At 34.4% G+C, this 24,710-nt stretch overlaps 2 protein-coding genes across 3 annotated transcripts; both read left to right on the forward strand.

Annotated features, from left to right (window-relative positions):
- Positions 1 to 1,103: 1,103 nt before the first annotated feature.
- Positions 1,104 to 9,302, forward strand: LOC100785222 (putative elongation factor TypA-like SVR3, chloroplastic). Its single transcript, XM_003519020.4, has 14 exons — positions 1,104 to 1,586; positions 1,770 to 1,879; positions 2,840 to 3,043; positions 3,734 to 3,910; positions 4,185 to 4,337; positions 4,742 to 4,831; positions 5,419 to 5,553; positions 5,633 to 5,749; positions 5,936 to 6,087; positions 6,158 to 6,242; positions 6,799 to 6,893; positions 7,662 to 7,827; positions 7,913 to 8,108; positions 8,807 to 9,302. The coding sequence occupies exons 1-14, from the start codon at positions 1,373 to 1,375 to the stop codon at positions 8,941 to 8,943; spliced, it is 2,031 nt and encodes a 676-aa protein (XP_003519068.1). The 5' UTR covers positions 1,104 to 1,372; the 3' UTR covers positions 8,944 to 9,302.
- Positions 9,303 to 16,480: 7,178 nt separating this feature from the next.
- Positions 16,481 to 24,201, forward strand: LOC100815320 (calcium-dependent protein kinase 32). 2 transcript variants are annotated; one of them, XM_014768134.2, is made up of 9 exons: positions 16,481 to 16,675; positions 17,192 to 17,641; positions 18,529 to 18,652; positions 18,767 to 18,910; positions 19,492 to 19,644; positions 19,833 to 19,948; positions 20,053 to 20,220; positions 20,590 to 20,820; positions 23,719 to 24,201. In XM_014768134.2, exons 2-9 carry the CDS (start codon positions 17,456 to 17,458, stop codon positions 23,875 to 23,877), a joined length of 1,281 nt encoding a protein of 426 aa, XP_014623620.1. In that variant the 5' UTR covers positions 16,481 to 16,675; positions 17,192 to 17,455; the 3' UTR covers positions 23,878 to 24,201. The 2 variants fall into 2 exon arrangements, with proteins under 2 accessions (XP_014623620.1, XP_003518115.1); XM_003518067.4 differs by having other exon boundaries at positions 16,481 to 17,641.
- The last annotated feature ends 509 nt before the right edge of the window (positions 24,202 to 24,710 follow it).

Here is a 24,710-nt window from a genome sequence, read left to right on the forward strand (position 1 = left end):
TCAAAACAAGTTTAGTAGGAAGTTATGAGACATTTCTACATTTACTTGATGTTCAAGTTGATTCTAAGGTGATGGTTAAAACATGCATCTGGTTGAGGTTTGATTCAAGAGATTCACTCTTGGAGTGAAAAGAGATTCAATATATGGATGTCCTTGGGGTGGCTACTCCAAAATCTATCTTGATGTAATTTTCTTTCCTTTGAGCCTTTTGCACAGTTGATATTAAAAAAAACTCATTTATTAGGGTGGAGAGAATTAGGGGCTTTGTCCTTGGGACTTGGGCCTTAATTATAATTTTTTAAAGACAAATAAAAGACTTAATACTTAGCTTGATCCCTTAGTTTATTAAAATCGCTCAATTAGTTTTCTTAATTTTTTGAGTATTCAATTGAGGCCTTTTGTTTTTTAAATTTTACTCAATGGATCCTTTCGGTCACACGTCCATTTGGTGATGATTTATGGTTGTTATTAATTACGAATAGTGGCAGTTTAAACCCCCCCCCACAATAATTATTGTTATTTTGAAATTAAAAAATGAAAAAAATATAATTTTAAAATGAGTGAATAAAATTTCCAAACGCAACATCCCCTCCTGAGGCCCAATCCCTCGAACCCCCTCAAGTTCCATATCCCAATCCCTCGAACCCCCTCAAGTTCCATATCCTAACATATACAAAGAAAGAAATTTGAGCAAGATGGACCTTGTTGGATGTAGACTTCGTGGGAAGCATTGGTGTAGGAAGGTTAGCTAAGGGAATTGTTTTGGAGGGTGCAGCAAGAGAGGTCAACACAGGCATACTGGAATGTGTTGTTGTTAAACAGATCCAATTGATTTTTTTAAAATTTTTTAAAATGATAACAAATAAAGTGGGGATTTTTTACTGCCACTTTTTAAAACACTATTTTCTTAAATTTCAAGATAATAATTGCAATTGATAACGGCCAAACTCATCACATAAAGGAAAAAATTCAATTGGGTAAAATTAAAAAACAAAAGGATCCAATTTCATGCTAAAAAACTAAGGACCAAATTGAGTACTTTTAATAAATTATGGGATGAAATTAGATATTAAGCCTAAATAAAATAACACTCACAAAAAAGAAGGGAGGAAAGACACGTTGATTGGATGATGAGGAGAAAAGTAGTCCGTAGAGGCATTGAGAGCCAAACACTATAGCCATTTCCCCACAGAAGAGTGATCAGTATCCATTCCTGTGCCACTAAAATTCTATTTTCCTTTCCACGACACTTACAATAACAATAACAGTAACAAAACCTATTTATTAACAGCCTCATACCCATTTTCTTTCCCCATCACTTCCTCCCTCTTTCTCTTCTGAGTAACCAACCAACCAAGAGAGTGAGGGAGCAATGGAGAAGATGGCAGCACTCACTACTAATATTATCCACACCCCTCTCTTACCCAACAATACCACTCTTCCAAAGACTTCATCTTTTCAACCCTTCTTCTCTAACCAACTACTTGGCCTCCCCTTATCTTCTTCTTCTTCTTTAACCGTCGCTAAACGGTTCTCTTGCAGGCCCATCAAGTGTTCTGTTTCTGAAGCCACAGAGCCCAAAACAGGTAACTAATTCACAACCCTTCTTTTCTACTTGTTGCTTGTTTTCGTATTTTTTGACATTGTGTACCATTTTGCATACAAGTTTCGGCTTTTCAGGATTTTTTTGTTGTTTTTGTTTGTATTGTTGTCTATGGAGTGTCATTTAATCTGATTACCTTTTTTATTTTTCATTTGCGTGTATTTAGAGAAGAAGAGGCAATTGCTGAGAAGAGGGGACGTGAGAAACATAGCCATTGTTGCTCACGTTGACCATGGGAAAACCACTCTCGTTGATGCCATGCTCAAACAAACTAAGGTATTATTCATTGCATGGAATATGAGTTGAATTGAAGTAAATAGAGTTTTGGGTTATCTGTTCTTTTCGTCTCCTTATTATTGTCATTTTGTGTATTTAGTACTCCTTTTTTTTTCTTCCTCAAATTCGGTCCCATGACTTCAATTTTGCAATTTGAGCCACTTGACATCCAATATTTAATAGAAATGTTGATGTGGTGTTGTAGAAAGTGATTTAGTGTTAGGAACGGAAAAGAAGAGGGAAGAGAAAAGCCTAGCTTCGAGGGCTAGGTAACCTCCTGAGCACAAGAAAGGAAGAAATGGAAAAGGAACTTGTATTCTTTCTGCTTTTTCATACAATCATTGCTCAATATATAGCCTTCATTAGAGCATTTGAGATGCTAGAGACACACACATGACAAGGATCAACAGATACCCACTACTCCTATAACAGAATTATTCTACCAAGCATATTCCTACTAAGTGCTAGCCATTCCCTCACTGCCAGGTGGGCTACCTCTAACGGCATTCGAAATTTCCTTCATACGTAGTCTCTCAAATGCTTGGGCGGCTTCGTTATTCTCTTGGGCCTTGCATAGCTGCTTCCTACTTCCTGCACACCCTTCTCTCGGAGCACTATTCCATGCCTATCATTTAGTGTCTATTTATTTTTGAGTTTGGTAGAATTGATTCTGATATAGTTGATTTTGAACTTTTAAATGCCACTGGAATGCATGTCCAAATTAATATTAGGTACAAATTTTGAACGTGTGTCAGTGTGTGGAGTTGATTTTTCTCATAAATCAAACAAGCACTTATTTCTATACAATTGTTGTGAATGTGAAGGATAAGTTATTTTTTAGAGACTTGATAACATCTGTTGACTGGTTTAACCCTAGTTTCCATAGCAAAGTCATTTGGTTTGTTCTTGTAGAAAAGAGTGGAGTGGATGGATATGATATGTGTGTTGAATTTTGTGCAGGTATTTCGTGATAATCAATTTGTTCAGGAAAGGATAATGGACTCGAATGATTTGGAGCGCGAAAGAGGAATTACAATACTGAGTAAAAATACATCTGTTACTTATAAAGATGCGAAGATTAATATAATAGATACTCCGGGTCACTCTGATTTTGGTGGTGAAGTGGAGCGCATCTTAAATATGGTGGAAGGGATCCTTCTAGTGGTATTCCTTCTCTTTTCCCATTTTTTTATGATCATCATGCATCTTTTTGCACCATTGAATTGACCGTGATGACTGATATTGACTATTGGTAACTACTCAAAGCTGGCTGCTTGTTACATTTCTTAGCTAAGAAAAGATGGTTTTCATTCATGCAATTCTCCTGCACTTTTCCCTATTCTGTTGGGTATTTTTGACCAAGGGAAAAGGGGGAGGGGGTGGTAGTTAGTGTCTTCAACACTTCCTTATCACGGGTCTCTTTTACAAACTAGTTTCAAGAATAAGAACAAATAGGCTATGAAAAAACTGCTGTATTTGAAGAAGAAACTCATTTAACTTGTATTCTAAATACAACAACAACAAAGCCTTATCCCACTAGGTGAGGTCGGCTACATATATTCTAAATGATTAATTTTGTTCTCTTCTTTCTTATCTTGATCCCTACATATCGTCATTATTGGTTTTCAATTTAAAAGGAATTTTAAATTTGTCACCATTTTATTCTTACTACTCAGACTGTACAAATGTATCCTTATTCTTTGAGGGATATTTATCTATAACAATGATAGTTTGTTTTCCTCTATTAAATTTTTTTTCATACTTTTTCTCATTTATAAATACTTCATTTTCTTCCCTGGAATGTGGCTTCTTGTAATATGTAGGGTTTACCAAGCTGCTTTTTGTTTTATGTAGGTAGATTCTGTTGAAGGGCCAATGCCACAGACAAGATTTGTCTTGAAGAAGGCTTTAGAGTTTGGTCACTCAGTTGTCGTGGTTGTGAATAAAATAGATAGGCCTTCTGCTCGCCCAGAATATGTCGTCAACTCTACTTTTGAACTCTTCATTGAACTAAATGCAACAGATGAACAGGTATGTCAGTGATCATATAACTTAAGACAGTTGTAGTTTTCTGTGTTGTTTACAATTTGGGTTGGAGCTTGGAAGTTTGTCAGTAGTCAGAACTCTATGATTTCTTTCCCAATGATCTGTGGGAAAGTTATAAAGAAAACTATTAGATTTTGAATGCCGTCTGCTGGTAAATTCAAACATATCATTGGTGTTTGAAAGATTAGAATTGTTTCAGTATTATGAAAGATAATACTCTGTAAGTTTCATAGCTTTGCAATGTTTTTTCTGCTTGCAGTGTGACTTTCAAGTAATATATGCAAGTGGTATAAAAGGGCATGCAGGGTTGACTCCTGAAAATCTGGCAGAAGACCTTGGCCCATTGTTTGAATCCATCATTAGATGCATCCCTGGACCACATATTGACAAAGATGGTGCCCTTCAAATGCTTGTCAGTAGTTGCTAATTATATTGCTTCTTTTTTATTTAATTTTTCTATTGATTTGTTTTTTTTTTTAATAATTTTTAGCATATTTTTATACGTATTAATTTACCACCTCTGGGGAAACAGAAATAAAAGATGCAAATGATGATCATGACCGGTTTATTTTGTGAGAAAATACGAAATGACAATCCGGGGATGATGTCATTTCCGTATCTAACATGGTCATTTATGAAGTTTGTAGGATCTACTTTGCAGTCCATTATCATTTGTGACAGCATAAAAAATTTCAAAATACTAGATGAATCTTAATGTTAACCATGACAGTGACCAAATTTGTGTGAGGAAGATTCATAAATATGTGTATACAAGATTTAATTTGCAATCTTTCCATATGCTTATTTGCCAACTAGGTTACAAATATTGAGTATGATGAACATAAAGGGCGTATAGCAATTGGGCGCGTGCAAGCTGGAGTCTTAGAAAAAGGCATGGATGTCCGAGTGAGTTCCTTTTCCTTTACTTTTGTTCTTCATTTTTGTAAATTCCTCCATACTAACACATTACTTTTTACTTACATTGAGTTTATATTGTCAGGGATAAATATTTTTGCATAATAAGTGAAGTTTATTAACTTTATAACTACATTTTAAGTCTCAGACTCACTTCTCTAACTCAGTTTTTTTTAGTTTTTGTGGGGGGTTGAGTAAACATTATTGAGGACTTCATTTCAATTTCGTATAACCATTTTGTTTCGAAGTCCAGGGAGTAGATAATTTTAATCTGCTTATGATAGTAAGAGACTTCAATTAAATAGGTCTATGTAAGGAGAGTTAGGTGAGTAACAGGGGATCATAGCCTCTGAGAAACATAATACTTACTGTAATAATTAGTTAGTTATGACAACAATAGAAAAAATAGAAAGAGATGAGTGTGTTAGGGGCATGGAATGATATTGATTGATTTTGTCAGGTATGTACTTCATTGGATCAGTGATTGGGAATTAGGGTTTGATCAATAAAATCTCAATTCATTCTATATTCTGATCCAGTTTCTATCTGCACACCACTTATTGATTGATTTTGTCCAGGTATGTACTTCAGATGATTCATGTAGATATGGAAGAGTTAGTGAGCTTTATGTGTATGACAAATTCAATAGGGTCCCTGCAGATAAGGTGGAGGCAGGTGATATATGTGCAGTTTGTGGAATTACTGATATTCAGGTAAAGATTGAGGGTTTTGGATAAAGTTCATAATCTTGTATTACAATAACCTTATTAACCTTTACAAATCTGTACTCAGATTGGGGAGACTATTGCTGATAAAGTATCTGGGAAGCCACTACCTTCCATCAAGGTGGAAGAACCGACAGTGAAAATGTCTTTCTCCATAAACACTTCACCTTTTGTTGGCCGTGAGGTATATCAATAGATTAATGCTTTATTGCCATAAAAAAGTTCTCTATTATCTTTTACTGTGTGAATATCCTGATGCTTTCTGTTAGGCACAACAATTGCTCTTAGGTTCAGCTTTCTTGGTAACAGTGTAAGTTGTGTTTTCTCAGCTAGGTCAGAGACCAGCTAAAATGTATTTGTAACTTTTCAGGGAAAGTATGTTACTAGTAGGAATTTAAGGGACAGGCTTTATCGTGAACTTGAGCGGAATCTGGCTATGAAAGTCGAAGATGGTGAAACAGCTGATACATTTGTTGTCAGTGGGCGAGGAACTTTGCATATCACCATACTCATAGAAAATATGTCAGTATTATGAATGTTCCATTTCTCATTAATTACTCTTCATATTCTTCAAATAATATTGCATCTGCAGGCGAAGAGAAGGATATGAATTCATGGTTGGGCCTCCCAAAGTTATCAACAAGAAGGTGAATGAACAACTGTTGGAGCCGTATGAGGTAATTTCTCAATCAATGTTTTGTTGCTTTTTAAAAGCAAAAAATAAAAAGTTGATTTGACAACACATGACAACTAGAGTCTTATTTGACAGACCTTGAAATCTAGTTATTTTTCCTGTAGAAATGACATGCTTATTTGAGACAAAAAAACTAGCTTAATTGGTTTGTTTTATGCTGTCCTGTTACATGAAGACCGGTCTGACATAATAAATATTCCTATGCTAATCTATTATGTAAGCGAAGCATCAAAATCTCATGTGTTTTAGGAAAAGCATATGAATGATCCTGAAAATGTGATAGCCTTTTAATAAGTTTTCTTTTTCAATATTTACTTTATTAAAAAAAAGTAGCTTTTAAGTACCTTCTACGTGCAAAATCATCATTATTGGTTATACAAAGATGATGTCATACAAGATATCTTTATTCATTATTTTGATATTTTCCTGTACAAAGATCTCTTTTTCTTTTTTTATTCTTCCTGTTTTTTTATCATCCAAACAAAGAATAAATTTCTTTTCTCATTTATTACATATTTTAATAAGAGGAATTGTTGCAGATTGCTACTGTGGAGGTACCAGAAGAGCACATGGGAGCTGTTGTTGAACTTCTCGGCAAGAGACGAGGACAGATGTTTGATATGCAAGGAGTTGGGTGTGTAAATTACTTTCTTTGCTTCTATTTTGAACGTGATATATTTTACCACCAATGTCATACTGTTTGAAAACAAAGCATTGAAGTTAAGTAAAATTTCTAAGAGAATCATCATCATATGTCATGGCAAGGAGTTTTTATCTATAGTAAATTGGGAGTTGTATCTTGTATTGTTTTGGATTAATAATATAAATTCACGTAAAAGACATATTGATAATATATTTATTACATGACTATAATAATTGATAAAAGATTCACATTTATTCAGATTTCGCTATGAGGTAATCTTGTTTTGCTTTTGAATGATAATCATGGTTGACAAATAAAATTTGATAAATGCTAGTCTTGTATTTTATTTACAATGACTCTGATTGAAAATAAAAACTCTTTCTCCACTTTTCTTTCTCAATCACAGAATGCCCCAAATCCATACTATTGTTTTTTGCTTATGATGTCCCATGTGGATTGTTTTATTTATTTATTTATTTTGGCTCTGTATAGTATTCTCGTTTGCCTGTATCCTAATTTTTGAAGAAATGTTGCCATGCCAATGTTATATCCAATGCACATACTTATCTCTGTCGGGTTGTAATTCACATGCTTGTATTATATCAAAATCTAAACTGTAATTTCTTAAACCATTATTATCAGTTGGTATATCACACTCTCTAAACTCTACAGTGCATTTTATCCTACAGTTCAGAAGATCTGCATTGTCTAGACTAATGTAGCATTTGATCTGATATTGACCACATTTATTTCTATCAGATCGGAAGGAACTACACTACTCAAATATAAGATCCCAACCCGTGGCCTTCTTGGTTTGCGGAACTCAATTTTAACTGCCTCCCGAGGGACAGCTATTCTCAACACTGTCTTTGATAGCTATGGGCCATGGGCTGGTGACATTAGTACTCGGGATCAAGGCTCATTGGTAATGTCTGCATTATAAACATTAGCATAGTACTCAACAATGCCATTGTTTCCTCCATTCATTAATGATAGTTAGGGAATTTCAGGTTGCTTTTGAGGATGGAACAAGTACTTCTTATGCAATCTCTAGTTCACAGGAGAGGGGACAGATGTTTATTGGTCCTGGAGTGGATGTTTATAAAGGTCAAATTGTTGGCATCCATCAGCGACCTGGGGACTTGTCCTTGAATGTTTGCAAGAAGAAAGCTGCAACCAACGTACGTTCCAACAAGGAACAAACAGGTGAGTGACAAGCAGCTCTAGTGCAATTACCTTGTTATTGTATATGAAATACACATTCAAATAAGATGATTTTATGCTATTTCTAGTTCCTTAAGCCGGTGTTAAGTTTGACTTCAAATGATTTACTCTTTCAATTAATTTTATTTTAACATTGTTTTATACTATTGGAGGAATAATGCTGCTTGCTACAATTTGGCCTGCTACTATGTCTTAACTTCTTTCAGCTTGGTACAATTTTGCTTGCTACTATTTCTTAACTTCTTTCAGAAAGATCTTACATAGAATTCTGATGTGACTAGTAACAACTATCAGATGTGTGTTATTTTTTTGTTCTTTTATTTGGAAATGCCATTTCTTTTACGTTTCTTGCAAATTATTTGCTTGAAATAATAAAAAAACTCAACAAATTATTACTTTATCATCTGAATCCAAGGAACCGAATCCTTGGTAAGCACATTCCAAGGTCCAACACATAATTACAGTAATGTAAATTGTAATTATACCAAGCTGTTGAATAAGCTTTTCAGAGTATGATTGGTATGTATCCTAGGTTGCTAACATTATGTAAGCCTGAATTGTGTTTATATAATTTACTAGTATGATATTTATTATTAGTATGCAACTTCACATTCACTCGTGTATAATAGTAGTATTCTAATAGTCAAGAAAGTTTTAATTTACTTTATTCCCTTTTGCAGTGATTCTTGATACGCCATTGGACTATAGTCTGGATGACTGCATTGAATACATCCAAGAAGATGAACTAGTAGAGGTCACCCCCGCAAGTATCCGAATGTGCAAGAATCCAAAAATTACAAACAAGAAAACAAGGTAGACTCTCACTGTGAAGCAGTAACTTGCGAATGCTTTTTGAGTTAACCAGTGACTGCTGGTGTGCTGAAGCTGCATAACTCATCAATGCTGTTGCTGCTAAAGTGATGAAGAAACAAATCATTACCATTGATGTAATGTCACATATATTCTTCCGAAGATGCAGGCAGAATAATATAGAAGCTGGCTGAAAGCCCTATTCATTATAGCTATTGGTCATCACAGTTGATTAAAGGGATGAAGTTATACTGAATTTTGTTCAATTTGTAAAGTCTCTATTAGAAGTAAGGAACAAGATATTAATTCTTCATCATATGGTTATTGGTTGCAGAATAGCAATACAACACCTTGGTTAAATTTCCAGTGAGATTTCTAAAAACTTGAGCCAAGATTCCCAAAGAGAGCAAAATCGTGAGACAAAACTAGTTTTTAAAGAACTTGGCAGCTTTTAGAGCCAAGTTGGGCTTACGGAGCCTAAGGTCCAACATGTGACTTAAGAGACCATCAACTTGTAAAATCTTTTTATTTTCTAAAAGTCCATTTTCTCACCTCTAAACCCAAAACATATTCCCAAATTTTTTATTTAATGAAAAAAAATAAAAAAATAGAATATTTAATAATAATAAAAATATTTATAAATATAAAAAGAAAAACTAGGGTGTTATAAAGTATGTCTTAAAAGTTGTTTGTTGTTTTCAAATCATTTGGATCAAGCAATATGGTGTGACAATACGAGTACTATAAATCTGTTAAAGAATCATATTCAACATTCAAGGTTTAAGCACATTGACATCAAACATCACTTCACCAGGGATCATGCTCATAAAAGACATATTGAGCTGAAATTCATTGAAATCAAGCTCCAGCTTATTGACATTCTCACCAAACCTTTGACTAAGGACTGGTTCAATTTTATTAAATCCTAAATTAATGTCAAATCCTTGACTGCAATAAGTCAAAAGATTGAAGTTGATCAAAGAACCACTCATTTTACTATTATGAATTGATCAACTTGTGAAAAAATATTGAAGATCAAAGATTTTAATATTTTAAGAGTGTTGTTCTTAGTTAGAGTTACTAGGAATGTTGGAGAATTGATAGGCTTTCAATTCTGGATCTTTGTAGGGTTCAAGAGAAAGATTTTTTTTTTTCTATTAGACAATTGTGTGTGCATAGTGTTTGTACTAGTGTTTTCTATATAGTTGATGTTCTAAGAGGACTTAAAACAAACTAGATGTAAGTTTGGATTCGACTGAACCAATACAAACTCTTGTGTGATTCTCTTATTCTCTATAACTTTGAGTATTGTAATCATCTTGAGAATGAAATCGATTTCAAAGGGTCATCATAAAAGTTATTGTTTTATAAAGATTTTTTTGAAGAAACTTTGATTGATTTAAAGGAATGTTTTTAATCAATATTAAGAATCATTTGGTAAAGATTTTGAAAGAATCTATTCAAACCCCTTTCTAGATTCTAGGCTTGATCCAACACTCCAACCTTTCTACTTTCTCTTATGCTTCTCGTGTTTGTTTTAAACCCTCATAAATGGCCAAAACTAAAACCATGGGTGTAAAGAATCTCTCTCACTTCTCTACCTCAAATAGTGAAAATTCTAATTCACTCTCTTATAACTCACCAAGATAAGGGAAAAAGGCAAGGCTATAGAAGTGTCCTCAGGGTCTGATTAGAAGCTACTATGACTGTCACACCCCTTCGTTCCAAGGGTGTTGTTAATGGGTCACCAAGGAAGAAAAGCACTGTGAAGGCAAAAAAGTATATAAAGAAGAGAAAGAGGTCAGAATACAAGTCCTTGCCTTATTTAGTGATAGGAAAGTGAAGGAGAAGTTTGACAACAGTTAGGTCAACAAGAAAGTGGTCAATGAGAGGTAAATTGATCTTTTGGAGATCAAAGAATGTGGCTGAGACATTATGTGCTTTGTGAAGAAGCAAAAGTGGACAAGGTTCTTCGAAGTACATGAACCTGTCTATCCAAGGTTGGTGAGAGCCTTTTTTGCAGCTGCTATGATGGATAACAACAATTTTACCTTGAAGAGGATTGAGATTCTGATCTTAGAACAGTTCCTAGTAGATCTTTTATGAGTTCTTGTTGTTAGTTCTAGGCTCTGTGATGACTGGTGTGATATCATAGGCCTCAGAAAGAACAAAATTATGAAGAAGTTCTTCAAGAATAAGGATGAAGACTTGAAATCCAAGTCTCTAATATCCTTTGGAAGGATTGCCCACTAGATTAACATACATTTTATGTTGCCCAAAGCTGGTTCCTATCAAGGGGAAAATGACCATGATCTTCTGTTCGTTAACTGCCTTTGGAGGAATATTCCACTTAGCCTACCCCATCTAATCATCAATCGCATGATTAAGGAAACTAGGCCCATTAAGTCAACCTCCAGTTTGCCCTATGGGATGCTGATGACCTTAATCTTTAGGTGTTTTGGTGTACCTCTAGATGATGAAGCAAGGGATGATGAGGTGCTGACTTGGGGAGAGAAAATTTTTACAGCTTTGAAGTAGAACCCCTAACCTTAAATGAAGAAGGAAAACACTTGTTCTGATGAGGAGGATGCTCAAAACAAGGATGAGAAGAAGTAAAAAAAGAAGGAGAAGAAATAAAAGAAAGAAAAGAAGGGCAATGTGCCTGCCAAGAAATCCCCAACCATTCTCACTTATCTTATCAAAAGTAGGAAAAGTTTAAAGGTTAGGGCTAGTAGAAGCCTTCAGTCCAAGTTTGAGGAGGTAAAGGAAACCTCAGAAAGGAAGGCAAAAGAGAAGGAAGTTTCCTATCCTTTTGTTGAAATATTTATCTCAGAGAAAGTGATCTCTAAACATATTGAGAAGTCTTCTACGGAAGAAAAGTGAGTTCTATGGATGCTCAGAAAATTTAGGAGCATAAGCCTTATGAAGACCATTATAAGGATGCTCATAATGAGAAATACAAGGAAGTGCCCCCTCAGAAAATGGAAAAAGAATATAAGGAGGATCTTTCTAAGGAAGAGAAGGGTGAGGAAAACCATTATGAGCCTTGAAATGAGGTGACAATAGCTGATGAAAGTAGTCAATCTACTCAAAATGAAGAAGCCGAAGGTCAAAACTCAAGAGCTTAGAAAGCTGGAGTTCAGAATGAAGACATCCACCCTTTTGAGGACGTAGAGGCTGCTGAAGCTTAGAACATTGTGGGTTCTAAACCTGTACATGAGAATTGCAATACATAGATCATTACTAATGTGTTGGCCAAGCTGAGGACGGCTGATTCCAGAGTGGAGAAAGAAAGCATTGAGAAGAGAGAAGACAAGCAAGAAGAGCCTTCTAAGAAGGCAAAAAAGGTTGAAGTTGCTGCTAAAACTATTTAGTATGTACCAGAGGTTGCAGTTGGTGAGAGAACCTCTTTGGGTCTGTGAAGGATTCTTTATTTAATACTAAAAATATGTTGAATCTCATCAACTCTCCTATCTTTCACACTTCTATCAAAATTGCTTGTGGCCTTTCTCCCTTTTAGCCTTAACCTTTTCCATTCCCTTCCCTCAATTTCCTTATGAGTCAACTACTACAACACCTTCAAAGGTTCAAGAGAAGGTACCAATTGTTCACATTCCCTTTCATCCACCTATTGTTGAACCTCCTTCAAGTTCAGTAGAGAATAGGCTGAACTCTTTGGAGAAGCAAGTCAGGAAGATTCATTCTCACCAAAAGTTATTGTTATCCAACTTTGATCAACTTCAGAGGACTATAAATGATTTCATTGAAAGGTTCCTTCATCTTGAAGAGTGGATATCTGACAAGGTCAGACCTGCCTTAATCCCTGAAGTTGCTCCTATGCAACATCAGCCCCCCCCCCCCCCCCCCCCACCACCAAGAGCTACTACCATGGCTTCATCTTGTTCATCTTCAAAAAACTCCTCTCCTAACAAGCATGATTGATTTTTACCTTTTGTTCCTTCCTTTTTTGCTTAATGACTAAGGGGGAGAAGATTAAGAGAGATTGGTGTAGGAAGGAGATAATTTTTTGTAGGATTATGATCATATGCTTATTTATAATTTTTTTGTTGATATCTTTTGTATGATCCTATTTATTTAATGAAACTGATCTTGATTAATGGTTATTCCTTTCTATCTCTTCTGTTTCTATCTCTGCATTATGTTGTGCTTTGAAGAATATGTTAACTTGAGTTAAAAATGCATGTATAGAGGGGCAGTTTCCCTCTAATTAATATGAAACAATATTGATGCACACTCCCAGAGGGAGTTAAAACTTGAAAAACTTAGAAAGGTAATGTCACCCTTTAAAATTTCTCCTAAGGGTTTGTCATCATAAAAAAATGGGGATATTGTTGAATCCACATCCCTGCTTTTAATTATGAAAAACCATTAACAATGCAAATTGTAAGGATGATGGGTTTATGTAATGACTAACATTCGGCTCAAGTGTTTTAGTGTTAAATCTATTAAGAAACAAACATGTTAGTTCATTTTGAAGCACTCAAAATGATGCTCAGAAGATTCCTTGAAGCCTATATGCATAATGAAGAATGCTTCCCTAGGAGTACTTGTTTTTGGCAAAGAACTGAACAACCATGGCTTACTCAGAGAAGACTTATTAAAGGCTACATAGAGAGCATCCAATATCAGAATGAAGTTATATCAAATTAAATATCAGAATGATGAAAAACCTAACTCTGAAGACTAAACTTTAGAGTGGAGTTCATAATGGCTCATAATGCATCTCAAGGATAACATCCTGTCTTCCATATGATGCCACATATACAGAGAGCACATCAAAAGATTGAAATTGACAACATTTCACTTTACATTGAGGGTACATCCAAAAGTGAATGCCAACTACATTAAAAGATGAAATCAAGTTGAAATTGTCCTTGAGAAGTGAATAAAAGACTAAAAACTTTACATAGCCTAACCTTGGATAGAATACTAATACACCAATAATTGTACCTTTGCTTAAACTTATGAAGCAATATACTTAATAATGGTTTATGTTGTTAAGATGTGTTTTTGATGAAGTTGTCCCACATCAGAAAGACATATCAATTTGTCTTCATCAAAATAATCTACTTCAAGTATGGATCCTTTCTCAACTATCATTAGAATTACCATTCTGATGTTACTTCAGAATGCTCATTAGAAAGTTACTTAGAATGGGAACCTCAAAATGATCCTGCTAGTTGTCATTTCATGATAACTGTTAAGTCTATCTACTTGCTCCAAAAGCTTGTCAGCTTTGTGAGCTCCACATGAATGATCTTTTTGTAGCTTTAATAGGTTATTCAAGAGCATCATGAAGACAAGCTGAAGCATTCTAGTGAGAGCAACTCGTGCTAAATCCCTGTGTGAGAAATCTACATTTTTGTTTCAACCATCTCTGTTGAGAGTGACCCATTTCTGTAAAAAGCTTGTAATCTATAATAGATCTAAGATAGATATAAGAGACTGTAATTTCTTGAGTGGAAACCCTTTGTGAAGTGAAGATCTGTATCTGTGCAATCCAAACACATAAACCTCTTTGTTGTTGAAAGTCCAGCAGGGCTGGAAAGGTTAAAATCCAGTGGTGTTGTTGGTTTATCCTAAGTTATGTTAATGAAATCTCATCTTGAAGGGTGAGGATTGGACGTAGTCCCAAGGTTAGGATAAACCAATATAAAAATCACTGTGCATTACTCTTTTCCCTTCATGCACTAATTTTTTGTTTATTAATCTGTTAACTAGTTTTTGTATATCTTTAAGACAAGAAACCTTTCACAAATACCTCCAAAACTAAACTCTTTTATCAAAGTCTTTATAAACAAACACCCTTTTTTTTTTAAATAGAGCTCTAAACTGTTTAAAAACCTTTTTCTAGAGGTACTTGCTTTTATGTTCTGAACCCAAACAATTCTGGATTCTGAACTATTTCATTATGAACTTATATCAATAACCTTTTCACTTTTGAAAAGGAGTTAAAATTTTGTGAAAACACAATTCAAGCACCCTTCTTGTGGTATTTTTGACACTTCACTACCATCAGTACAAACTTAACATCATTAATGAAATAAAGATATTGACGACTAAAAACCGCAACAAAATATAAGTTTTTTTCCCTTCATCTTCCTCCTCTTCTTTTTCCTTGTCCTCCCTCTTGTTTGATGTTTGATTTGCAAGGTCATCATGACCTTCTCTAAACCAACCATCATCTTGATTTGCTCCCTTGTGCTTTATTCCTTTTAGAACGCACTACATTTTGACTCATGGAAACCCTTGGAGTTGCGCCTAACCTCATTATCAACATCACCAAAGTGTTAATCGATGATAGAAATCCAAAATTGAGAACCAAGTAGAAAAACCTTTGGAATGGAGGAGGGATGGCGATGTTGTTCTAACAGAGCACGATGCGAGATCGCCACAGCTTGAGATGGTACATTGGCAATGCCGCAATTTAAAATAGTGTGGAAAATACAAAGAAGGATGAGTGTTTGATATGGGCTAGTGATGCGTTGGGGAATGTTGAGGATGCCTTAAAGTGTAGAAGTCATCACCGTCACATCTCCATGGAGATGTTGTTGTCATCGTCGTGCGAAACCTGTTTAGCCTATGCACACTTGTCACTGTCCTTTCTGTTCCTCAACCAAAACCTATTCAAAATCATAATCAGAGCCTAAACAAACAAAAGCCATCCATGGAGGGTGATTCCTCTTGGAGTGTCCGTCTATTTTTTACTTCCAGGTGCTACCAATCTACTCTTCGATCTCGATTAGGTTCTCTACTTTTTTCGTTTTTTTTGTTTTCCCAATTCAATTCATTTTGCACCTTTTCTTTGTTTCCTCTTTCTCTCATTAAAGATGAGGTCTTCAAATTTTTATTGAATGTTGTTGAGTTGGAGAAGATGGCGAAGATAATGGAGGAGGAGGAAGGAGGAAGAAGAAACAAGATAGATGAAGACAAAAAAACTTACACGTTGTGACGACTTTTAACTGCTAATACCTTTATTTCATTTCTGGGTTAAGTTTACATGGACAAAAGGTCCATCTTGATTATTTCGTAAAACATAAATGATCAAAATAACTTTTTTAAAAAATAAAAATTAAATTAAACCAAATAATAAGATAAAGGACCAATTAGATCATATGGTCTATTTTTTATTTTTACTTCCTATGAATAAATATTCTATCTACATTACTTTAGTGCGATTTTTCATCGTTATTTTTTTAACAAAAAAATTAAAAATCAATCCTTAAAAAGAAAATATCACAAAAATAAATTTCATTCCCAATACAACTTTTTCTATCCACATCCACACAACAAGAAAACAAGCATAGCCGTCCATTCTTTCAACAACACGTTTAAAAAAGTCCCAATTATTCATTAATGAAACTTTAGCAACGTATCACCACGTTACCAGTGGCAGGTAGTGACACATGCGCTCACATCACGTTTACCAAAAATAAAGAAGCAGAAAACAAAAGCGGATGATTCCATATCTAAATTTCGGATATTACATTCTTTTCTACGGAGAGGAAATCCCATTTAATTTAAAGAGAGAGAAAAATACAAACACAAAGAAAGAGCATTAGAAAAAGAGGATTAAGGAAGAAGAAGGAGACGCCGGACCAAGCGTCCGTGTTTCATCTTTGGTCTCCTCTCCTTCCTCTTCCCCGTAATCCTCCCTTAAATCATCATCCCATATTCACAAATCACAATCATTAATTCTTAGATTAATTGCATTCGAGGTATTTTCTGCTTTCATGTGTCGTAATTGTTCATGATTTTGTCCTTAAAATAATCCTCATTTTGGTTTCAAGGTGTTTCGACCTCCAGTCTGTCACACTGTTAGGTTTATGCGTCCGACACAATGTCTGTATAATCTTATTCTAGACATTGTCTGTCTAGGTAATCATAACATACATCATGCATTGTATCATCGGATCCTAAGGATTGTCCACTTCTTTTGTTTACGTGTCATTTATAAAATCATAAACATTCCCTCGTTTTGATTTCGAGTTATTCTGACCTTAGGTTTGTTTATTACACCTGAAAATATTATCCATTTTAGTTTCACGTACGTTCGAGATATTATTATTTTTTTAGGTTTACCACATTCGAGATATTGCGTGTTATAGGTTCATCACATTCGAGATATTATCTGTTTTAGATTCATCTTGTTGTTGAGGTATTGTCCACGCTCGTGTAAGCCTTCACATTGGATCATCTCTATGGGTAACTGTTGCGTTTTGCCATCCCGTCAGATCAGAAAAGAAAAAAAACACAAGAAGAAACGGAATCCCTATGAGGACGGGCGGGGGAAGAAGCTGGTGGTGCTGACGGAGCCCACGGGCCGGGACATCGGCCTGCGGTACGACCTGGGCCGGGAGCTGGGACGCGGCGAGTTCGGGGTGACGTACCTGTGCCGCGACAGGGAAACGAAGGAGGAATTAGCATGCAAGAGTATTTCCAAGAAGAAGCTACGAACGGCTATTGATATTGAAGACGTGAGGAGGGAGGTGGAGATCATGCGGCACCTGCCCAAACACCCGAACGTTGTGTCGTTGAAGGACACGTACGAGGACGACGATGCCGTTCACCTCGTCATGGAGCTCTGCGAGGGCGGCGAGCTCTTCGACCGTATCGTTGCGCGCGGCCACTACACCGAGCGCGCTGCCACCACTGTCACCAGAACCATCGTCGAAGTCGTGAAGGTCCGGTAACAATTCTTTTCTGTTTACTATACATGATTCTGTCTTGTGTGTTTTTTTTTTCTTTTATTCTAATAATATACTACTCCTGTCCCTGTCCTTTTTTTTTAATTACACTAAAACTTGTTTCTTATAACAAGGATAGAGAGTATTAAATCAAGAATTAATTTAACTTTGAAGTAATGCTTTAGTCTGTGGATAAAACATAAATAGTGTTTCTTAAGTACTTCTAGTGTTGTTTTCAATTAAAATTGGAGTTTCATTTCAAGAACTTATTTTGAACTTTAGTGTAAATATTTATCATGTAGGTGAAATTTCAATATTATCATAGAACATCACTAAAGGTACATAAAGAAGTGCATCTAAGTTTTGTCCTTAGTCTAATACGTTAATTTTTGAACTTATGAAACATTTGGCAGATTTAGTAATTGTGTTGGTAATTTAAAAACTAGAATTGAGTATTACTTGATGTTGATGTTATTAGTGACTAATAATTTCAGATACTACAATAATACTTTGAGATTTTTTGGTGTTAAATTAACTGATGCTTGTAATTTTTTGTTATTACTCTTTTTCTATACATTTCCTTTCGTGATGAGTGTGGGATATATATAAAAAATGGCATTTACTTTGTTTTCTGTTGAAGAACGAACTGTTTTTGTGTATCTCACTCATCAATCCTTCTGCAAATATATTTTACGTATAAATGGCATTTTAACCTTTAATTTGAAATATGGGAGCCAGGTATAATTTGTTTGTTGGCATGTATGAAGATTCTTTGCTCTTCACTGCACCTATGTCCTTGGAATGCTTCTCTCCTTTTATTTGATTGTTGGTTACTCTAAATCTGATGTTAAATCATGATTATTTTGTATTTTTTTGTGGTGTAGGTGTGCCACGAGCATGGTGTGATGCATCGTGATCTCAAACCCGAGAACTTTTTGTTTGGAAACAAGAAGGAAACAGCACCCTTGAAAGTTATTGACTTTGGATTGTCGGTTTTATTCAAACCAGGTAAATGCTTTTGGCTAGTTATTGAATCTCAATGTTGTTGTTTGATCCTTAATATTTTGCATTTTTGCTGCTTCCATCCATTTACAATAAGCTAAAGTTTGCCATTTTTTGCAGGTGAAAGATTCAATGAGATAGTTGGAAGCCCATATTACATGGCTCCTGAGGTATTAAAGCGTAATTATGGCCCTGAAATAGATATCTGGAGTGCTGGAGTAATTCTCTACATATTACTTTGTGGCGTTCCACCGTTTTGGGCAGGTTCGTTTTGTATTCTGAATGATGTTGTGGTTTTTGTGAGTTTGAGATCTTAAGTATACTAACTAAATATTTATTATAGTAAATTAGTAATAGATATTCTTGGTGTTGGAAGAGGAATAATGCATGTTTTTGAATTTCAGTTCAGCAAAAACAGAGTGGTCTGTTTGTTACTAAATAAATATTGTGTATTGGTTACACTTTCTAATTGACCAGTGATATTGAACTCATCAGCATGATCTATCTTCTGAACATTAGTTGCTGAGATTACTAATTGTGCTGCTACTGTTACTGGATTCATCAACATGTTTATCCAATGGATTGATAGATCATTAAAGAATTCAACGTTATGATTCCATTTCTTTAGAGAAATCATTTACAATGATCTTTTTACATAATGAAGATGTTATTTTGTGCTAATGTGATATTTTTCATGCATTGCATGTTTAATATAAGATATAGGATGATATTGTATGTTTTGCTTATTTTTCATTGTTTTGGTACAATTTCAATTACATTATTATTTCTTGCTTTCATCTGGGTGATACATTTGATTTTCTAAATATTTTGTGTTTTAAATGCAGAAACTGAACAGGGAGTTGCTCAAGCAATTATTCGATCTATTGTTGATTTTAAAAGGGAGCCATGGCCAAAGGTTTCTGATAATGCAAAAGACCTTGTGAAGAAGATGCTCGATCCTGACCCTAAGCGCCGGCTTACTGCACAAGAAGTGTTAGGTATATATATATATATATATATATATATATATATATATATATATATATATATATATATATATATATATATATATATATATAATGCTTTTAGGGAGATGAAGTGTAGAATTATGTGGAATATTTTTTCTCTTAGGAAGTTGCGAAATGAAAATGTGAGGATGGTAATGTTGCTTGTTCACTAAATGCAGATCATCCATGGTTACAGAATGAAAAGAAAGCTCCTAATGTTTCATTAGGAGAAACTGTTAGATCAAGGCTCATGCAATTTTCTGTAATGAACAAGCTTAAGAAAAGAGCCTTGAGGGTAATGTTCTCAACAATATTTGAATTCTCCAAACTGTTTATTAATATATCTCCATTCTGATTTATAATTTATTGATTCAGTTCTCTTGACTTTCATGTGAACAGGTGATTGCAGAGTATTTGTCCTTAGAAGAAGCTGCTGGAATAAAAGAGGGATTCCAGCTGATGGATACAAGCAATAAAGGCAAGATTAGCGTCGATGAGCTGCGTGTAGGGTTGCATAAACTAGGTCACCAAATTCCTGATGGGGATATCCAAATACTTATGGATGCTGTGAGTATTTTTCACTTTATCTGGAAACTTTTCTTTTCTGTTTGTTCTACAATTGATGTGTGAAGAAATAAGTAGTTTGGTCTCTTGTTTTTCAAAATTTTATGTTCATTGTAATATATCAAACTAATTAATTGCAAACTTGGTAGGAGTTATTAGTTTATAAATGCTAACACAAACTGGTTTTCTAAGTAGGTAAGTTTGAAGTAATAAGCTGTTACAAGCATACATTCTTAATCCTCTTGATGCCATTTCCTATTTTACTTTAGTAACAAGGGTTATTTGAATGTACTACTTTAAATTATTGTTTTACACATTCATACCCATAGAAAACTCTCTTGAACTTTTAATCTTTGGGGGCTGCTTATACAGGGTGATGTAGACAACGATGGGTACATAGATTATGGCGAGTTTGTTGCCATTTCCATTCATCTGAGAAAGATAGACAATGATGAGCACCTTCACAAAGCCTTCCAATTTTTTGATGAGAACCAAAGTGGATATATTGAAATTGAGGAGTTACATAATGTCTTAGCTGATGAGATTGAAACAAACAGTGAAGAAGTCATCAATGCAATTATCCATGATGTGGACACAGATAAGGTCAGTATATTTCACTTTTTTTTTATTCAATTTGATTTTGTATGGGGTTAAAATTTCAAGTAAATTGTGTCGGCTTGATTTGTTCATTTATACTTGAACGCATAGTTGTGCCTTTGTTTGATATCAGATCAAATTTTGAACAAAACTTTCTTATGACGAGAACAAAATAGTTAAATTAAGCATCCCCTTAGACATTATTATTTTTTAAGGCCAGTTTCTTAAATATATCTCATTATCTTGAGGGATCAGTTTCTGATTTTCAGCTGGAGTGGAGATATCCCGAGTTAACACTCTCAGAAAAAAGGATTATATTTAAAATATTTTTTATAACTTATCTTTCTTCCATCTGGTTTAAAATATTATAGTGTGTTTGGATGAAGCAATTTAAAAACAAAATTCATTTTCTCAAGGAATTTAAAATGATTCATGATAAAATAGCTTGTTTGAAATGAGATTTAATTTTTGATATTTTTATGAATCATTTTGATTGACTAAAATAGTGGAATTTCAAATTCTCTAAAAAAATATAGAATTTGAATTTTTTTATTTCAGAGATGCTCACTATAACTCACGTTCTTGCTCACGGCTCTTTCTCGCTCAACACTCACAAGTTGTGAGTGTAACTACGGGTGACAAAATTTTTTACGGCCGATATCGACATAAGTTGTTTTTCACTGACGTTGGTTGAGGTTTTTTCGGTCAGAATTTTTTTGTATGATATCAACCAAAGTTATTTTTTGTCGATATCGACTAATATTTTTTTTAGATGATGTTGGTTAGAGTTATTTTCTCACTGATGTTAGTAATGGGAAATTTTTGCTAACATCGGCCAATGATTTTTTTTGTCGTTGTTATCCAGGTTTTTTCAGTTGATGTTGACCAATGATTTTTTTTGGCCGACGTTGGCTAGATTTTTTCTACTGACATCGGTCATGACTAACTTTTGAGTAGACACCTGTTAGGATTTTTCAGCCAACATCAACTAGGTTTTTCTAGCCAACATCAGCCAAAACTATTTTTTTAGCCAATATCGGCTAGGATTATTTTTTAGCCAATGTTAGCTAAGGTGTTTTGGCTGATGTCAACTAGATCTTTTTAGCCGACGTCGATTAGGATTTTTTTGCGGACATCACTAGGGTTTTTTGGTTGATGTTGACTAGGATTTTTTCTGCTAACACCATCTAGGTATTTTTGACCGACATCGGACATGACTATTTTTAGTCAACATCGACTAGGTTCTTACAGTCGACATCCACTAGAGTTTTTTCGATTGACATCGGTCAGAGCTAGTTTTTAGCCAACATCCACCAAGGCTAATAATTTATAGCCGATGTTGGGTAGGGTTTTTTGTTCGACATTGGTCAGGACTATTTTTTAGCCAACTTCGAATAGGGATTTTTCGGCCAATGTTGACCAATGATGCTTTTCAGGAGACATCGGGTAGGTTCTATTGGTTGGCATCAACCAAGCTATTTTTTAGTCGATATTGAGTAGATTTTTTTGTCAACGCCTGCTAGGATATTTTAGGCTGACGTTGGCTAAAAATAGCCTCGGTCAATGTTGTTCAAAAAGACCCTAGCCAGTGTTGGCCAAACAAACCCTAGCCGATGTTGGTAAAAAAAATCTGGCCAACATTGGCTGAAAAATAGACTCAACCAACGTTAGTCAAAAAATAGTCCCGACTAACATCAACTGACAAATATTCCCGGCACACTTTGACAAAAAGAAACCGTATTTGATGTCGACTGAAAAATAGCCTTGGTTGATATCGATTTGAAAACATCACTGGTTGTGGTCAGACAAAATAATCCTAATTAAAATTATCAATATTTTGTATTTATAAATTATTAAAAATTGAAAATATTTTTTAATTAATATTTCAAAATTAGATTGTGTTTATTTTCTATAAAGTTTGATATTAAAATTTCATCTATTTAAAATATAAAATTGAAATTTTGAATATGGAGGAAATTGAATTTCCCTATCCAAACAAAGAATTTAAAATTGAAGAAATTTGAATTGATTTATCCAAACAAAACATTCGAAAAATGAGAGAAATTAAAATCAAAGCATTTCAAATTCTGATATTTCAAATTCCTTAAAATTTTAAAATTCCTTATCCAAACACAAGGTAAGGGATATTTGGTACAAGAGAAGTTTTTAATTTCTTAGGAATTTAAAGTTGAGAATGATTTTTTTCTCATGTGTGGTTCCTATGCAGTGTTGTGGAACTCCAAGATGTTCTATATGATTCTTGTATGTTGGTTCATTAACAACCATTAGTTAGTTCTCTTAGATTTTACCAACTTAGTTATTTTTCTGTTTTCTGTTATTATGTTATAACATTTAACAGTTAGGTAGTTTTAAGTTGATTAGACTTGAAATAGTGCTTCTATTTCCTTCTTCTTGTATAGCCTAGATCACAAGAGAGATTTCTGTAACCAGAAAAATTCTGCAGAGATTGAATAAAAGTGGTTGCTGTGAGTTCTGTGTAGTTTTTTTGGTTCATTTTTTTACATTTTGCTTATCCTTGTTCATACAAGAAACTCATCATTTTGTGAAGTAAAATCTGATCTTGGCACAACAAATGTCTATAAGAGAATTGCTAGGAATACAACACATTCTATATCATAGTCTTTTGTACACACTTTTTTTATTGGTCAAATTTATTGAAAATGATAATTTCACGGGATTCACATCACATTCATTGATTCTCTCTCCTGATTTTTTAGTTTTGAATAAATTTTAACTAATTAGAAAAAATGTGTTTGAAAGAGTGTGTTCTTAACACTTCTCGTATTGATAAAATACTTGATCTATATTTTAATTTTAAAGAAATACCTTGTAGATCTTTTGTCTTGGAATCACCCTTTGACCTTTTCCTTCATGTGATTGCAGGATGGAAGAATAAGTTATGAGGAATTTGCCGCGATGATGAAGGCAGGCACAGATTGGAGGAAAGCATCAAGGCAGTATTCAAGAGAGAGGTTCTCTAGCCTAAGTCAGAAATTGATCAAGGACGGGTCTTTGAAACTAAACAATGATGACGGTAGATGACTTTATTAGAAATATTGTTTTACTCGGGCAAAGCCAAAGGAGAAGAAGTCATCCTCATCCCTTTATTCTTTTCCCCTTCATTGTTATTCTTTTCTCTCTATTTTTTGTTATATCCTTTCGAGGGATTAATTAAATAGGATATATATAGGCCTGATAAGTAATGTCTGTGGCTTGCAGTATTCATTTTTTAAAGTTCTTTTGGTTTGTTGAGGGTGTTATTGGAGAAAGGAGAGGGTGGAGGATTGGACAAGTCTTCAATGTGTGACTGTAAATATTTTCAAATAGTCACACTTATATTATAATCATTTGGCATATTTAACGAAATTGTACTTTTTTCTTCTTCTTGTCTAAACGTTGGGCGAGAACACAGACATTTTCTTAGGCTGTGGTTTCCTCCATCTCAAAGTTACTTCATGCATTGCTTTTTTGCTTCTGAAATGATCAATCCAGAATGTAAAATACATTATGAACTGATTACAGATTTTGACTTTCAAAATGATCAATCCTAAAGATAAAAATAAAATTCAAAAAGAAGGCAGGATGCAACTTGGAGGTGCATGAAGAAATGGTCATTTTTTTAGGAGTAGGATAGTCAAACAAATCATCACCATTTTTACGATAATGATTCTTCCCCCACTAATGAAACAAAGTGTAGAAAAAGGACAAACTGTTTTCAACTTTACCGGAAAATGATGGCAATTGTAATGATATATAGCTTGCTCAATAATTTCGGCCGGCAAACGTTGCAACATCCAAATTATGCGACACTGTTGATGATAGAGCATTTACTATTATCATTATTACTACTGGTTGAAACACACCGCCTGTCTGTT

Source organism: Glycine max, chromosome 2 (genome assembly GCF_000004515.6).
Source record: "Glycine max cultivar Williams 82 chromosome 2, Glycine_max_v4.0, whole genome shotgun sequence".
Classification (NCBI taxonomy): domain Eukaryota; kingdom Viridiplantae; phylum Streptophyta; class Magnoliopsida; order Fabales; family Fabaceae; genus Glycine; species Glycine max.